The sequence below is a fragment of the Tympanuchus pallidicinctus genome, unplaced genomic scaffold (genome assembly GCF_026119805.1).
Source record: "Tympanuchus pallidicinctus isolate F22 unplaced genomic scaffold, pur_lepc_1.0 scaffold7, whole genome shotgun sequence".
Classification (NCBI taxonomy): domain Eukaryota; kingdom Metazoa; phylum Chordata; class Aves; order Galliformes; family Phasianidae; genus Tympanuchus; species Tympanuchus pallidicinctus.
The window spans coordinates 19,627,943-19,644,326 of NW_026294791.1; the positions used below are offsets into that span (position 1 = coordinate 19,627,943).

The 16,384-nt window shown below is 34.4% G+C and overlaps 1 protein-coding gene across 5 annotated transcripts in view; it reads right to left on the reverse strand.

Annotated features, from left to right (window-relative positions):
• Positions 1–2,633: 2,633 nt before the first annotated feature.
• The window catches only part of VAV3 (vav guanine nucleotide exchange factor 3), a 181,495-nt gene continuing 167,744 nt past the window's right edge, over positions 2,634–16,384 (reverse strand). For all 5 annotated transcript variants that reach the window (XM_052667005.1, XM_052667004.1, XM_052667006.1 and 2 more), the window contains 2 exons: positions 6,700–6,851; positions 2,634–4,922 (listed from right to left, as the gene is read on the reverse strand). In XM_052667005.1, the coding sequence (XP_052522965.1) occupies positions 4,881–4,922; positions 6,700–6,851 (194 nt within the window). In that variant the 3' untranslated portion in view covers positions 2,634–4,880. The remainder of the gene's footprint in view (positions 4,923–6,699; positions 6,852–16,384) is intronic.

A 16,384-nucleotide genomic window follows, 5' to 3' on the forward strand; every position in this document is an offset into this window, starting at 1 on the left:
TTAAAAAGCTAAATTAGTAACTCAAATCCCATTTGCTATAAAAATAAACTGGTCTTTGTTCTTGAGAAGGAAATTGCTTAAAATAACGCATAAATGATTCACCCTTCTGCAGTCAATTTCTGATGCTTAATCCTTTCTATACTTCTAGTATTAATTATATATGCATCACACATTTCAGCATTGTGAAAAAGTACACAGCATTAACCTCTTATCCCATAGCTTTATGAAGTCAAAATTATTCCAATCTACCTCCCCTTTACCCAAGTAAAAGCTAAAATTTTGTGACTCGTTTCAAGAAAGGCTAGTTAATGTATTAACTTCTTTTTTCCACTGAAATGCAAAGGTATAATGTTTTAACGTTGTGCATGAGAAATGGTCCCTGCTGAATTTACTGAAACAGATACTAACATGGCTTGCTAAAGTACCATGGATTCCACGTGCATCTAGTATCTCCTGGTTTACTCATTATTTTACTTTTATACCTGCTATATTAGATGACACGGAGTTCACTTTTTTCATAGCAGCTCATAGGATGCTGTTTTTAGATCTGTAAACAAAAGAGTCAATAGAAGTATTTTAACCACTGCTTAACATTGTTTTCACAGCATCAAGATCATCTCTGTTTCTCACCCCACACCCAGTGAATAGATCAGGGGTGCACAGAAGGCTGGGAGGGAACATAACAAAGCAGATGACCAAAATTAATCAAAGAAATATTCCCTGCTACATAGTAACATGTTCAGCAAGAAAATGGAAAGGAAGATTTCGGGTGGTTAGCTCTCTTCCGCTTGTGAACTAACTGGATATCAGTCTACTGTTGGAAGATGGTGAGCGATTGGCTTTGTGTCACTTGTTTTTCTTTTACCACTTCTCTTTTCCTTATTAAACTATTTTCATCTGGATACAAGTTGTCATTTTTACTCTTCCCCTGTCCCACTTTAAAGAAAGTGAGCTGTGTGGTGCTTACCTTGCTGGGGTTGACCCTGAACACCTGTCTATCAGCATAACTGGTATAACCTGACCGACAATGTTTTTCTTGTTTCATGATGATCACTACCATGTTACAGATGAAAGTAGAGCCACTGAATACTGTATTAGAAATCAGTTTGCAGCGTTTCCTCTTTTGCTTAAGTGGAAAAAGCAATGCTCCGTGAACAGTAGAAATTGAATTTTAGATAAAACAGTCTCAGGTAAAACAGTCATGTGAAGATCTCAGCAGCTGAATTGATACCAGAGCCAGGACATGGCTTTGATGATCCTCAAGTGGCGTCTCCTCCCACTCCTTCTGCAGGTTCTGTGATTGTGTCAATACAGTTTAGTTGATCTGCATGACAACATTAGTGCATAAACTATACTGTATTTGCAACTTTTTTTCAAAAATAGTTCAAAATATTGATTGTGAACTAGGAACAAATGTTTTTGCACTGAACATTGAAGTCAACAGAACAAACCTTTTTATTTACTTTTTAAAGACAGTACCTCTATCTTAATTCTATGAGCTACTAAAACAGTTAGAATTGACAATATCTTCTCTTTCAGAGTCAGTCTGTGAAGCAGAGGAGAAATATATGCTGGTTGACATCATTTCCACTTTTTTTTGTTTGTTTGTTTTTTTGTCAAATTGAGATTTTCAAGTGAGTTTCCAAGACTCACAACTGAAAAATTCAACCAGTACCCAGTCATAAGTGGTTCTTGGGCCCTAAGCACAGTTCTCATCCGTCAGAGGATGCATCCCTCTTCTCACATAAAAGGCGAAGGAGAAGATCTGTGACTGAGTGCAATACTGTTAACAAGAGAATTTAATTGAGAAACATTTTTGCATCTTTCATTAGGTGTGGCTCAGTTATGAGGCATGTTCACGGCTGACAGGAAAATTATGCCCTACATCTGTAGAGACGTGTAAATGCCTCATTAAGTTCAATAATTATCTATTAGAAAAGTAGTTCCATAAAAAAAAAAAAAAAAAAAAAAAGACTTGCTACTGAAAAACAGAAGAAGCACAATGAAGCAACATTGGAATTGTATCATTACGGACCTTGTTGAATTAATTCACCTACCCAGAAATACTTACATAAACACTATAATTTTTTATATTGTAAATAATGTATGAATGGGTTACACCATTAAAAGACTTTCAAGTAGCCCATGAAAGTAAACAAAAACTATTTTCAAGATTAGAGCTCAATTCAACCAGAATTTGTATGTTAATCCATATATGACAAATGCAGAAGAAAAAAAAAAATGTGGAAGGCCATTCCTAAGAATATGATACTTAAAAGTAAATTTCATAGACCAATTTCAGTTTTTTTTCAGTCAAATACTACACAAGTTACCAGCTTTAATAGATAAAAATCAATAGCAAATGACTGATTCCACAGTGTTCCTTACAGTTAAACACAAACAAAACACACCACTTCTCTTGATGTGGCAGTATACAAATTATTCCAGCTATGAAAAGAAACCAATAACAACCCATTTACATTGACAGTTCAGTCCCACAACTAAACAAAGATTATACAGATCTGGGAAACCAAAACAGCATTATCAATTTCTGCTCACAATGAGAAGACTGAGGCAAAAGGAATGCAAACTTCACACTACTCAGCTACATATTTTGACACATACTCAAAAAAAACAAATTGACCAGTTTATTATACTTAACATATTTACAAAATGTTACAAATTAAAGTATGGTAACACCAGCATTGCATGACAACAAAACCTCTATACAAGCAAAGGAAGTACATGAAAGAAATACTGCAGAATATCTAGAAGTCTTTGGTTCTGAAAATATAGTTTAAGATGCAGCATTAACTCAATTAATACAGGGCATTAAACATAGACAATACAACATAGATTTATGCCACAAAAGTAAGTTTATCTATGGCTTTCATTCTTCTCCAAGGCTGATTACTGGATTCAGAAGTTAGTTAAAGGCTTTACAGCAATTTTAGGATGGAGGGAGGACTCAAAATGATTCTAAATCCAAGCTGTCCAGAATGGTTGATGCATTCCTTAACTCACTGAACTAAACTGCTTCTTCTCAGAACTGTATGACAGCAAAGCACTAAACACTTCACAGGCCTATAACCCATTTCTCTAGCCCTTGAGAGGGCAAACTGTGCATCAACTTCATCTACTTAGGGAACATAGGATCAGACTCACAACTGACAGTAAAACTGCATGACAAAACATGATCAAATACAATATATCTCAGTCTACACTGCTGTACAGGTCATTTACAAAATGTTTTATGCATAATGTACATATTTACAAACACTCTGAATTGTTCCATCAAGCAATGTACTCAACATAATCACAGTTTACATAATTTTGAGGTAAATCCTTGAAAAGTTAAGAGCATCAGCAGAGTTTCATCTGCAAAACTGAACCTAACAAGTAGAGCACTTCTAATTAGGAGATCCTCGCTTTTAACTGGTCACATAACAGCACATGCTAGGTGTAACAGATGGATATGATGGTTGCAGAGAGAAGGGGGATTACTGCAATCTTCTGTGCTGTGCTTGGTTCTTCATGATGGCCAGGAGGCCAGGAAGAAGCAAAGAAAGAGCTTTACTTTCTCTGAAGTTTTCAAGATGAGTTATAAATTATCTAAATATTACAAGCAGTAAATCTGAAGGCATCACCCACATTTCTTTTAACTTAAAGCACTTCTGACACTCCATAAATACCTTATAAAACAGCTTCATCCAAGGGGCAGATGCCACTTTGAGGACTGATCTTTCAAGCTAACTAATCTGGATTCCACTGTTACTTAAGGATATTCATAACACTGCAACAAGATCACTCACTGCCCTGCTATTGACATCCCAGGAAACAAGAGGGGAACAGGCACGCTGAACTCTGGAAGTTCCTTCTGCATTAAACTTCTAAGAGCACAAAAGGTGATTTTAGTAGGAAGAGAAGATCCTGTCTAACCAGAAAAAACAGCTTATAGTGGGAAGCATCAAAAGGTTCATATGAATCATCCAAGAGATTAAGATATACAATTTTGTTCTCAAGAAATGAAATCATCCTGCATCAGTATATCTTGCTATACAATAGAATTACAATATTTATTTAATGCTAATTCTTACAATTTTAAAATGACTCTTCCCATAATTACCCTCAAGTTTCACTTAAATTATCAGTTGCTAAATTAATAAAGCTGAGAAGACAAAGAACAAACCCAGAATTCCACTTTGCAGATAATTTTTAAAGCGATATCATGTCACCAAACTTTTTAGAAATGACTTCTTCAAACAAATTGTTAGAAGATTTAGGCAAAACCTTCAAGGATTCAGTTAGCTAATTACACATACACATATGCTACTCCCGTTTACCACATTCATATTTACTTCAGAATGATTTTTTTTTAGCGCACGACTGTTTAGAAGGTGATAAGTAAGACAGTTTGATATTTTTGAAAAATCTATCACTCCACTTCATGCCCACCTGAATGACTGTTTTTTCTGCATACAATGATAAGGAATAATAAGCCTTCATCTCCTCATATCATCACAGATGTTAGCTAGAAGAAAACAGACTTATTAAACATTCAGCCAGAGCTACAAATCATGGTGTAGTACAGGGTGAAAAACAGAATAAAGGAATTTGTTTTCCTGAAATCTTCTGGGAAGGTGAGCACTGGACTTTGTACTGATCCCCAGTGACAGCAAAGATGCAGGTTGTTTCTTGCACAGCTCTGGGCAAGGTAATAATCTGTTCACACAAAGTTCTTTGTAAATCCCAACAATAAGACTAGAAGGTTCAGACAGACAAAATGCTGCTGCCTAAGTACTTAACAAGACCATTAATGCTTGAAGTTATTAAATTCTACAATCCCTGAAATTGCTGGTCAGCAGAGAAAAGTTTTTAATTCACTCATCCTCTTCAACGTAAGTAGATGGAAACCAGCCCACCTGAAAATGAAAAAGAAAACAGAAAAAAAAAAAAAATATTTTTTAAAAGGCCAAACCAGGTAAAAACAAGGATAAGTCTCTCTTTAGTAACTAAAAATACTATTACACAGAAATTAGTCTGACCTGCCCTGGTTGACATAGTAACTTTTTTTTTCTAAAAAAAAAAAAAAAAAAGCAAATAAATAGAGTAACTTACAGATGCAATGATTTAGAGACTAAGCCCTCAATCTTTAAATAAACATTAGAAAAATAAAAGGAACTTTTACCTAAATTGGAGCTCTATGCATTTAGGAAAAAAAAAAAAAAAAAAAAAAAGCACTGTTACTTTTAGTAGTTTTTACTACAAGATGCTGCTGTCTTTTGAGTGGGCAGTTAAATATTTCATAGGAGTCAGCCATGTCCAAAGAATCCTCTTTCAAAGTTAAAAGAGACTGATTCCATTGCAGTTAATCTCATTTTTGGAAAGAGGACTTTTAAATGAGACAGAACTAGAATTCTTAGACCAGCACTTTATACCTCATAACTTATACTATTATCTACATTCTGAAATTAATTATGTGTCAAATAACAACTGTGTTAGATATACAGGCAAGAAATGTCATTTATTGTCTTATCATTTAGTTTTTAATTTATACCATTTAGTCAATTTAAGTCAATTTAACATTGATGAAAGAGCTCAAAACCAAATCTTAAACATGACTGGAAGATGTGATTGCATAAACAGTAGTGATCTTATGATCTCAATTCCAGGCAGTGAAAACTAGCAGAAAGAATGCTAGTTTGTAAGAGGGATTCTTCAGGAAGCGTGTAGCTACACTGGAATGAGATGTTAAATTTACTTTAATATGTAAAGGACACACGATGATCACTATTTCTTCTGACTCCATATTTCTTCTTTTCTGCCATAAAAAGTTCTCCAAAATGGATAAGGCATTAAATCTGAGTATATCCTCCCTCATCTACTTCAAGCAGACTTCCAACTTCCATTTCCAGTTTCCACTCAAGCCACTTTCCTCCAATTCACTCATAGAACAGGAGAGGAAAAAAAAGGCCCTTTGACCTCTCATCTCAGCCTTTGAAACATGGAAACAGAAGCAAAAAGTATTCCAAACTAACCTGCATCAAGGAGTCATATAACAAGACTGAAACAGAATAGCCTTAGATCAGATCTAATATTCCATGAATTCAAAGCCATCCAAGTCACAGAGAACAGCATGAAGTGCCTTTGTAAAAATCACTGCTAAATGATGAAGTAGAATAAATGCACATTGCACTTAATCTCGACCAGATTTTTTTAGAGATCAAAAGCATAAGTCTCCTAAGAAAAACATGGCTCATTGCACAGCATTGTACTCTGGCAGTGAGGTGGAAATCATTCTGTGCCAATCTGCAAACAGATTTCCAGCACTAGGAATTCAACTGGATCCAGAGGTTCTGATCTCACCCCCAAATCCATGCAACACAGTTTGGAAGTTTAACTACAGCTCTGCTATTAATCCTGGTTATTTTCCAGACGTATAATCTTGCCTAAGCATGCAGCCTAGCAGGCATTTGAAAAAATAAATAAAAATAAAAATAAAGAATTAATTGCTGAGAAAAGCTAACCGGAAAGAGTTCAGAAAATATGTTGCCTCTTGTGAACTTACATATACAAAAGGTTCATGATGTAGGAAAATTTGTTTTCTTCTTTGTTTTCTTTTTTTTTCCCTATTGTTGCTGGTTTTTCTTTTTGCTTTTCAAAATGTCATTCAAAAGGAGAGAAAGAAAAAAAACATACCCTTCCATTTACTTCACCTCTCCACCAGCCATTTGCACTCATTTTCGTATAAATTTTTACGACATCGCCTTTCAATAAGGATAGTTCTCTCATGTCTCTTGCACAGAAGTCATACCTTGCAATGGCAATGCCTATCACCTTTGGACTTAGCACTGAAATGAAATAGAAGAAGACATTAGAGTTTATTAATTGACAGATATTTCTGTCAAATTATCTGACAGATAGCATTACTGTAAAATGTAAGATGATTTCATGACAACATACATTGGCATCAGCTTCACACAAATGTGAAAGCATCTGCACATAAGACTTCAAACATTCAATTGTAGGTGAGTGGTGAAAAGTTGAAAAGCTTATGTGAGCCACTGTAGTTTTATTTTTGGAAAAAAAATATCAAATTAGATGAACTATGAAAAACCTAACCTTTACTCCACAAATTGCTAAATACATTTGAAAAATACTGTATTTTTTGTGCTTCATAATAGAACTTGCTGCCAGATACATGCATCAATATATTTTACAGGTCACTAGTTTCTTTCCAAAAGAATTATTAACATTCACAGTTGATTTATGTTTACACCTCTAATGAAGCAAAACAAACAGAATAAGGTACTGTTCTTTCAAGAAACAACTCCCAGGTTAAACAGTAATGTACATAAAGTCAGAAGCTAACATCAGCATGGCAAAAAAAAAATAACATTTCTACAGCAAATCTGTACTGAGCATTCATTAACAATTCATTCACACAAGCACTGGCTTACGTAATAACAGTTTTCAGGACTTTAGTCTGTAAAATCACTACAAAACTGTTCCACAAATCTTTCAACAAAGGAAAAAATACCTGCTAATTTTTTCCTGGATTTCAGTAAAATTAATATTAAAAAGATGTAACCTGCATCAGTCTGTAAGATTTTTGCCAATGTCAAGAAATGATCTTTTCAGCCACAGAAAAAGTAATAGAATTTTTTAAAAATAACCAATGTAGAAAAAGTCTCATCTGAGAAACAACTTCCTCTCTCTCAAATCTTTACTTCACTACAAAGTTAAATGTCTTTACTTGAGAAATAAACCTGTTCCAGCGAGACAAATAGGGCATGGCTTCATTTCTTGATTAAGACCTTCAGTTCAGAAGAAAAATGTACTCCTCCTGCATTTTCAAGTTTGAATATTTGGCCAAAGTTTTATTTATTTGTTTGTTCTAAATACAGGCTATTTTCTTTTTCAATTGTTTTTTAATGTAAATCTTTTTAGGTAGAATTTATTTATGAGCACAAGCCAGCTTCCTTCTGAAAATAATTCATCAAATGGTCGTGAGGGATAACTTCATACACTGTAAATAAAATCACTTTTTTTCACCTCAAAAAGACCACTTTGATTCTAGTTTTTGCAATGCTTTTTGACAAAGTAATGCTAAATGTTCACAGCAAACTGCCTTTATTTTAAATCAGAAACACAAAACATTACATATGAGCAAAAAATCTTGACACTTTCATACATGCTTCTATTTAGGATTTTTCCTGACCCCTCAATAAGAATAATAAATGTTGTATTTAAATTATAGTTAAATAAATCACAAAAAACAAATTGTTTGAAGACCAATATAGGTATAGATTATACTTTCTTTTATACCATATCATTAAAATTTAGTCCAATATTTCAGACTGCATATTGGGAAAATGCTTATCAAATGCTTGATACAGAATATACAGGATGCAATAAAAAAATAATTAGCATCTCAAGTGATTGCTTGTGTTTACAATATGAGTATGTTGTGAAAATCTAGGCCATGTATTACTTTTTCCCCGTATAAGCAAGTCATCTGTAGTCACTACTTGTCTAGACTCTGACATCAATACTACGTCCTACATCTTATCAGGATTTCAGTAATCAATTTTTCAGGGAAAAAAACACAGCATGGGCAGAAATCATTTTGTAGGGAGAAAAAAGAAAGCAGTTATTGATTGTAGAGTCAGTAGCCATTTATAAATGTGCTGCAATACCATGGGCAGATGTGGAGAAGCATTGCTGGGAGTGATTCTGGGGAGCATGATATCACTATAGATTCTAAAAGGAGGCAGTCAGGGAAGAAAGACGACAATACAAGGCAAAGATGAGCAAATTTGGGAAAACAAGGAAGGAGAGAATTAGAAAGGAAAGAAACATACGGAAGAATAAGGGAAAAAATACTGAGGGAAAATTCTGGCAGAAAAAGAAAGTACAGATCTGAGGAAAAAGGAGCAGGACTTTTGTTTTCCGAGTTGTGAAGTCAGTGAGAAAATGTATATGGAACCAAAAAAAATCATAAAGCATAGATCACCAAAAACTCATGGCGTAAAGTAGTAGATTCCAGACTAATTTCAAATTCAACACCTTTATTTTCAAATAAAATATGCTTATGGTGAGAAATATAAAAAAACCAGATGAATCAAGCAATGAAGGAAAACTATCTGGTGCTAGCTTTCGAAAGAATATTAACCCTATTTTCTGGTGACATTCACAAAACAATTTGTATAGAGACTGTCAGCCCTGAAGTCTCAAAACCAAGCTGTTCTTAACTAAATGAATCTTGAGGGAAGACAGCATGTGGAAAGGACATCTGTACAAAGCAAAGGGAGAAAACTGTGCAAAGCAGAGAAAAAATGATTGCTACAGGGAGAATAACGAAGGAGAAAGTATGGAATTAGAAGCAGAGATTAATGGAAAGAAAGTGTCCTACAGGAGAACATAAATGAGAAATTAAAGAAAGGAAAAAAAAAAAAAAAGCTATCAAGGAAGCAGGACTAAAAAAAATACCTTGTATATTAAGAGGGAAGTACTGTGAGGATGAATATGAAATACAGTCCGAAATCCGAGCTAAGAGGATTTGTGAATGAGGCACATTTGTGAATGAGAAAAATACAGTTTTGCTTAACTTAGCCTTCCCCTCTGCAAACTGGAAGAGAAGACAGGGAACTGTAGTCAGCTCCAGTTCACAGTAGAGTACATTGGAAAAATTTCTCCCTGATAATGAGATTGACAAACTGCAAAGCAATTTCAAAACAGTTGAAACACGGGCCAGTGTTGAAGTAACAGAGATAGAAACTGAAGAGGCTCCATGTGATTACAGTAGACTAGCCTAACCCATGTTTCTGCCTATGCTTAAATTCCACAAGGATCGAAGTACTGTCACAAAAGCTGTGTGCAGTTATTCCTTCCTTCTTGTGATATGGCCACTTAGCAACCCAGCAACCACACCCCCTAGAGGTTGCTCTTGCACATTAGTTGCCATACTCCTCGAAGCAATGTACATTTCCTTGTTATGTTTAACCACACTTCATTTCTATCACACAAGCATATGCAGCACCTCTGGTAGTGCTCGATAGCTGGCTTAATTATTTTTTTGTCTTTCCAACTTCCATATATCAGCAGAAATAAACTACTTCTGAAGATCTGTCTTTAAAAAAAAATATTAAATAAGTATTTGTTCATTTAATGTAAGCAATCTGTCTGAGTATTTTGAAAAGATATTGTCACTAAGAACATGCAATTTATTGTAGCCTATCAGAATATGAAATAAAATTATAACAGGTAGATAAGCTTAATTAAAGAATTACATAGCATCTTCCTTTATTGTTTTATACTTTTATAAAAAATTACTTGATAAAACATATTGTGATATGCAAGACTGAATTATTACCTTTTTTTAAGCTTATATTTTCCAATAAAGCAGATTTTCATAGGAAAAAAAATAGTATAATTATCATTTGTTGAAAGCATATGTAGGCTTCATCTCTTATCCTCACTCTAAAGGTGAATATGACAATATTCTCCTACTACAGAGTACCAAAACTTATTGTCTTTGGCTTTACTGATTAAAATAAGAATCAGGAACTTCAGACATTCCAGCTGAATGTCATGAGCACAGCTAGATCAGAACAGATGTGTGCTTCCACATAGACAAACAATAAATGAAATAGCGCCTTAAAGTTTAGATTCTCTGTCAGTACTGTGACTACTGAAAAATAGTATATGTCGTCCAAACAACTCATACATAAGGAGATGAGAATGGAAGAAATCAACTCACACTAATGAGGGCCAAAACATTTTAAGTGCACCAAAGAACCCTGCGATTGAAGATCACAGTATGAATCATTCTGCACACTGGAGGCACTCTCAGCACAATGTGGTAACAAACCATCCCACTGTTGAGCTCCCCCCTACAGGATTCTCTTCTAGGAGCTATGGAAAACCTTCAGAATCTATCCCAGAGCACTAAGAAATTATACTACCACTGTTGGACAAAACTAAAACATATCGCCTATTCAGGTCTTCCATACAGATTCTGAAAGTGACTACATTTCGGTTCATTCATGTTAGGTACATCCCTTTCCCCAGGAAAGAACCAGCCTCAGTCCTGATTTCCACAACATACAAGTCCTCCTTTGCACGGAGATGAACCAACATGTTATTAGCAGGACTCCTTTATGTTCCTCAAAGATCCACTAGCAAAATCCCTTACAAATTATCCAGCCATACAGTTGGATACACTTCTGAACACTATGTTTCAGAGATCAAAACAAGTCACAATTATACTGGTGCACTAAGTGAAACTAACACTACTACTATTACAAGCACTTTATACAATCTCATTTTTAAATGTTTGCATTTATTAAAGACAAAGAAGCTTAAATGAGAATAAAGAAAACATTTGGAAAAAAAAAATGGGGAAAATTAATAGACCACATTAATGCAGAACTTAAAAAAAAAAAACAAAAACATTTTCTACAAAACTACTACTGTATCCTAAGACGTTTCTGCAGTACAGTTTGCTGCAGGGATGGGACGAATATAATGTTTATCTGCAAAGAAACACTGAAAATTTTAATTTGTGTATTTGAACAAGAACGCTAAAATATATAGATATCACAGCTACATGGCAAATTAATAGTCAACTGATCACCAACTGAATCTGGTGCAACTAATGAGCTTTGTAACAGCATTCAAACTCCCTTATTGTAAATATTTGCTTTTTCAGAAGTTTATGAGTTCGATTCTTGTTACGCTTCAGGAATAACACGTAGAAACTCCTTTTTGGACTCAGTGAAGAACTGAAATACGAGATTCGTCCCTTCCCTCAATTGACACACAGAAACAAACAGAAACAAATTTAGAATATAAAAGCAGTAAAGCAGTACCTGACCAGAAAGGACTGGAGGAAGGGGGAACAAAGCTGAAGTCTGGAGGAGTTACAAAAGAAAACCCACAGAACAAAGAGGGGGCTTAGAGAAAGAAAGAGAAAAAGAGAAAAGCAAAAGTACATTGAAACATTGGCACAAAATTTAAATAATAGTTTTTTAACTATATAAGTCATTGATAATAAGGAAACTAAGGTTCCCTACTAAGGATGTCTGGAAGGAAATTGACTGTAATAACTAGAAAATCTTAACCTATGATTTAATTTTTAACAATTGCATTTTTCAAAGAATAAGAGAAGCAAATTAAAACTGCAGACTCTTGCAAATATTTTCAGATACAGCAAAGTTCTTTTTTTAGTCTTAATTTTGCGTGCCTTACTTAATAACAGTACAAAGGCAGGAACTCATGCATACATAAGAATTCCTCTTCAGCTTAGGAAGACAACAGTCACACACCCTCAATTAGGAATACAGCCTAAACACCAGTTTAAATGGGATGTCATAACATGCATGGGGAAAAGTATGCATTTTGCCCTGATAATCATTAACATCAGTAGGAACTCCCCAGATACACTACACTGTCTAAAGATCAAACAGTGCTTCTCATCTTTACACTCTTGACTCAAGAGAAAATCCTCAAGCAAAAAAAAAGTGTAAATTTCAACTAGGCAGAACCTGTACATCATCCTAATCCCTGTAACAGGGGATTCCTTTAACTCAGGTGAAAGACTTCCAGTGCATTTGCTCTACTGCCAACTAACTTAGGGTAATCTGTCGCCACATTTTTAAATGCAGAATTAGATAAAATGTACTAAAATGGCTTTAAGCGGAACTACATTTTATTGTCACATTCTCACATTTTGTCACTCTTTGGAAGAAGCAATGAACAGATTTTCATCTTTACATAACATACAAAAACTAATTAAGTTGAGACAATTGCTCCCTACTGTGCACTTAGAAAGCTGAAGTCCATTCTCATTTAGATAAATAATATTCTAACCTTTAAATAATACCCCAAATACCTATCGTTATTAAAGAATACAGTTCCTTAAAAATGTAGCAGGCTTATACTCATCACATTAAGCTGTTTCTCTGAATTTATTCTGGTGACTACAGAAGAAATACAATTGTCTGGCTTCAAAATGGTTATTTGCAGCCATGAAAACAAGAATTATTTTATGCAAGGAATAAACAGAATCCACAGTAAAGGTAATGATATGGTTTTGTGCATCTTACCTGGATGAGAATAAATGCATTTATGACACTGAAACAGCCAGCATAAATAAAATTAACACAGGTGATACAGTATTCTCACATCTATAGTCTAGGAGTCAGTACAACAGTAATACAAAAGTAATAGACTCTTGCACACTAAAAACTGCCCTCTGTTCCTTCACGTTGATGATCCTTTCTGGCTTCTAAAACTGAATGAATTATCTGAGAATGCATGAATTTACCTGAGTACAGGAGCCAGTAACCCCAGGTGATAGTTCTGTGTGCAAATGTCACCCAAACAAAAAAGGTAAATTTAATGAATTAGTGTCACCATTCTCAGGGATAATTAACAGCCTTTACACCGAACAAAAGAGCAAGAGTAGCATGAGGGAATAAATATACTTCAGGCGCTACGAAACGGGTAGTTGGTCCTTTCCTGTCCTGCTAATATATCTTAATACCATGAGAATTCTTCATCTGATTTAACAGGAAGCTTGATTTTGTGTTAAACTAGCATGGGCAAGGGAATCCTATCAGATTTCTACAGATAGCCTTTGGTGTTGTCCATTAAAAGAAAGGCTAGATTCTTTTGTTCATGAATAGCTGAGATGACACTCGCTTTATTTTACTTTATCAGTAGTAGCATGACCTTATAATGTATCTACTCCTAATCTAAAATTGAAAAAAGTCAAATAATGTTTGGCCTCATGTTTTAGGTACATTAAAATCTATGTTTAAAAAAAAAAAACACACACACAAAAAAAAAAAAAAAAAAAAAAAACAGATTTCTCAATATGACTGCAAAGTAAATTGGAATAAAATGCCAAGAACTATTTTGCAGAAGAACGTGAACCAATCTTCAATTTTTACTTTCAATAAATGGTAAAAATCAGTCCTCATATCTAGTATTAGTTAATATTTTTCTGTGAACAAAACACAATTTGATCATTGTACATTCAGAAAACCCTGGAGCTGAAAAATTAAGAACAAATGTACCATTTCTCCGAAAGTCATCAAAGTCATCTCAATTAACTTCTACACTGGAAGAAGTAAACATCTAACAGTTAATCCAATCATATTAAAAGTGTGCGTTAAGTATCAAAAAAGAGTGGGTGACTTATTTAAGACCATAAGAATTCCTAATTAAAGTGAGAAGAAAAATTAACTGTCTTCATAGAATGAAGATCTTGTTCTAAACAAAATCGTAGTTACTGAAAGAAGTACATTCCTTGACAATATGAGATATTACAAAGTGATTTGTTAGGATTCGTATCAAAAATTAAAAATCAACTGAAATACCACATGATTTTCTTTCCTTCAATAGGTAAATGAAAACATGACTATTACAAAAAAAAATAACACAATCCTTCTTGCATTGTTCTGTGAAACAACATTAATTTGGTATTGCAAATTAACTTCAAAACAGCTCAAAGACTGTTAGCAAGAAATGACAACCTTCCCCAAGTCTTCAGTATTTTATTAGATGTGTTTCAGAAACACTTTCCCACTTATTCTGTTGATTCTATATGCTAAAAACCAACTGCTTTGATCAAATAGTAAGTTGATGCCTTTTCAAAAGATATCCTCATTAAAAAAATCCAGATCCACAGTCACGTGAACAGCATAGTAAAAAATACCAAGGTGAAACCCAAAATCCACTCAAATTCAGCTACAAATCACCAAAGTCTATTGCAGTCACGAACTTCAACCTCATGCTTGATAAAATGTAGTGAATATGACATCAAATAATCACAGTGATGAAAAAATGGTCAAGTGCCCTTCTTCAATGCGGCAGACTTCGTTGGCTCCCTTTCAACAAATTACAGTGAGGTTTTTTGCATTCAGATTACAGAGGTCAAAGGTCGAAGAAACCATCTACATGGAGGCTCACACTGAGGGCTGAAATGAACTAAAACCAAAAGTGCAACTGCTGTCCCTTCACTTACTTGTTTCCTTTCTTAAACAGAAGTTCAGCCGAAAATGTACAAACTTCAATAGAAAACCCACGAGGTTCTCTGTTCCTAGCAATATGGTTACTCTAACATCAAGTTGGTAAAAATTAACAGGACTGATGTAAAACTGGGCAGTGTGACTCACAGACAGGCTGCTAATTAAGGAAATTTTTCTTACCTCAGAAAGGAGCATACTGACACTTTAAAGTGTCAGTATGCACAGAGGAGCATACTGACACTTTAAAAGAAAATTGGCACATCTATTAATTGAAGTGTCGCCCAGAGTCAACCTAGGTAGGAACAGAACTGTGGATATCTACTAAGTTTCACACAAGTCTGAGAATTGAGACTTTTTTGATCAGTTTGGCTTAAAATAAAACCTGTCAGTTCCCACCAGTATCCTACATAACATCAGATGCACTTTTTCACCCCTTCAACTAAAACGAGAATATCCCCCATTTATGCTTCTTGCATCCTGCAAAGTGTGAAGTGATTGAACTAATGCTGTTGCAGAGTAATAAGCTGGTGGACAGTACAGCTGTATCTCAACTGGTCTAAGAGAAGAGAATAACCTGTTTCTGCTTATAACCAATAATAACCAAAACAAAAGCAAAGCAAACTAAGCAAGGCATGCTGTCTAAACAATTAAAGCCTCAGTGCTATCAAAAGGCAAACAAGATATGACAATAGAAAAGCAAAGGGAGATCATAAGCTTAAAGAAGAAGAAAAAATTGAACAAATTCACCCAGAACAGATATGCATTGAGACACAGCATACCAGACCAAACTCCTGAGACGCAGTGAAAGAAAACAGAAACAAAAGAATAAAGAGGAATTCAGACAAAGAGTAAATGAAATGCAGAGATATTCTACTTTCTTAAAATAATTTATTCTCTATTATCCTCATTCTAATTAGGAGAGGAAGCAAGTCTCTGAAGTTATTGAAATATTATGGAACAGAGAGAGAAGCAAAGAAACAGAAGCTCACAGACACAGCAGATGAAAATAAGTCCACCAGCTTCATCATCACCAAGACTAGACCCTATGGTCCTTCATGGGAGTCTTCGTACTGTTAAAATCCATTAATTTTTATTTTGCTGTTATTATCAGCCATTGTTTGCAGAACTGCAAATCTAAGATTTGCTCTTTGACAGGAATGTTATATATTTTCCAGAGATGGGCCATGTGGTAATTTTTATCATTAGAATTTTAGAAATCATGCTGGTTTCCACTTATGTTGCAATAGGAAAAAAAAAAGAAAGAAAAAAAGGATACCATTTTAATTTTAAATATCCGCAGACTAATTCTAAGCTTCAAAATTTTCATCTGCTATTTACATTGTAAA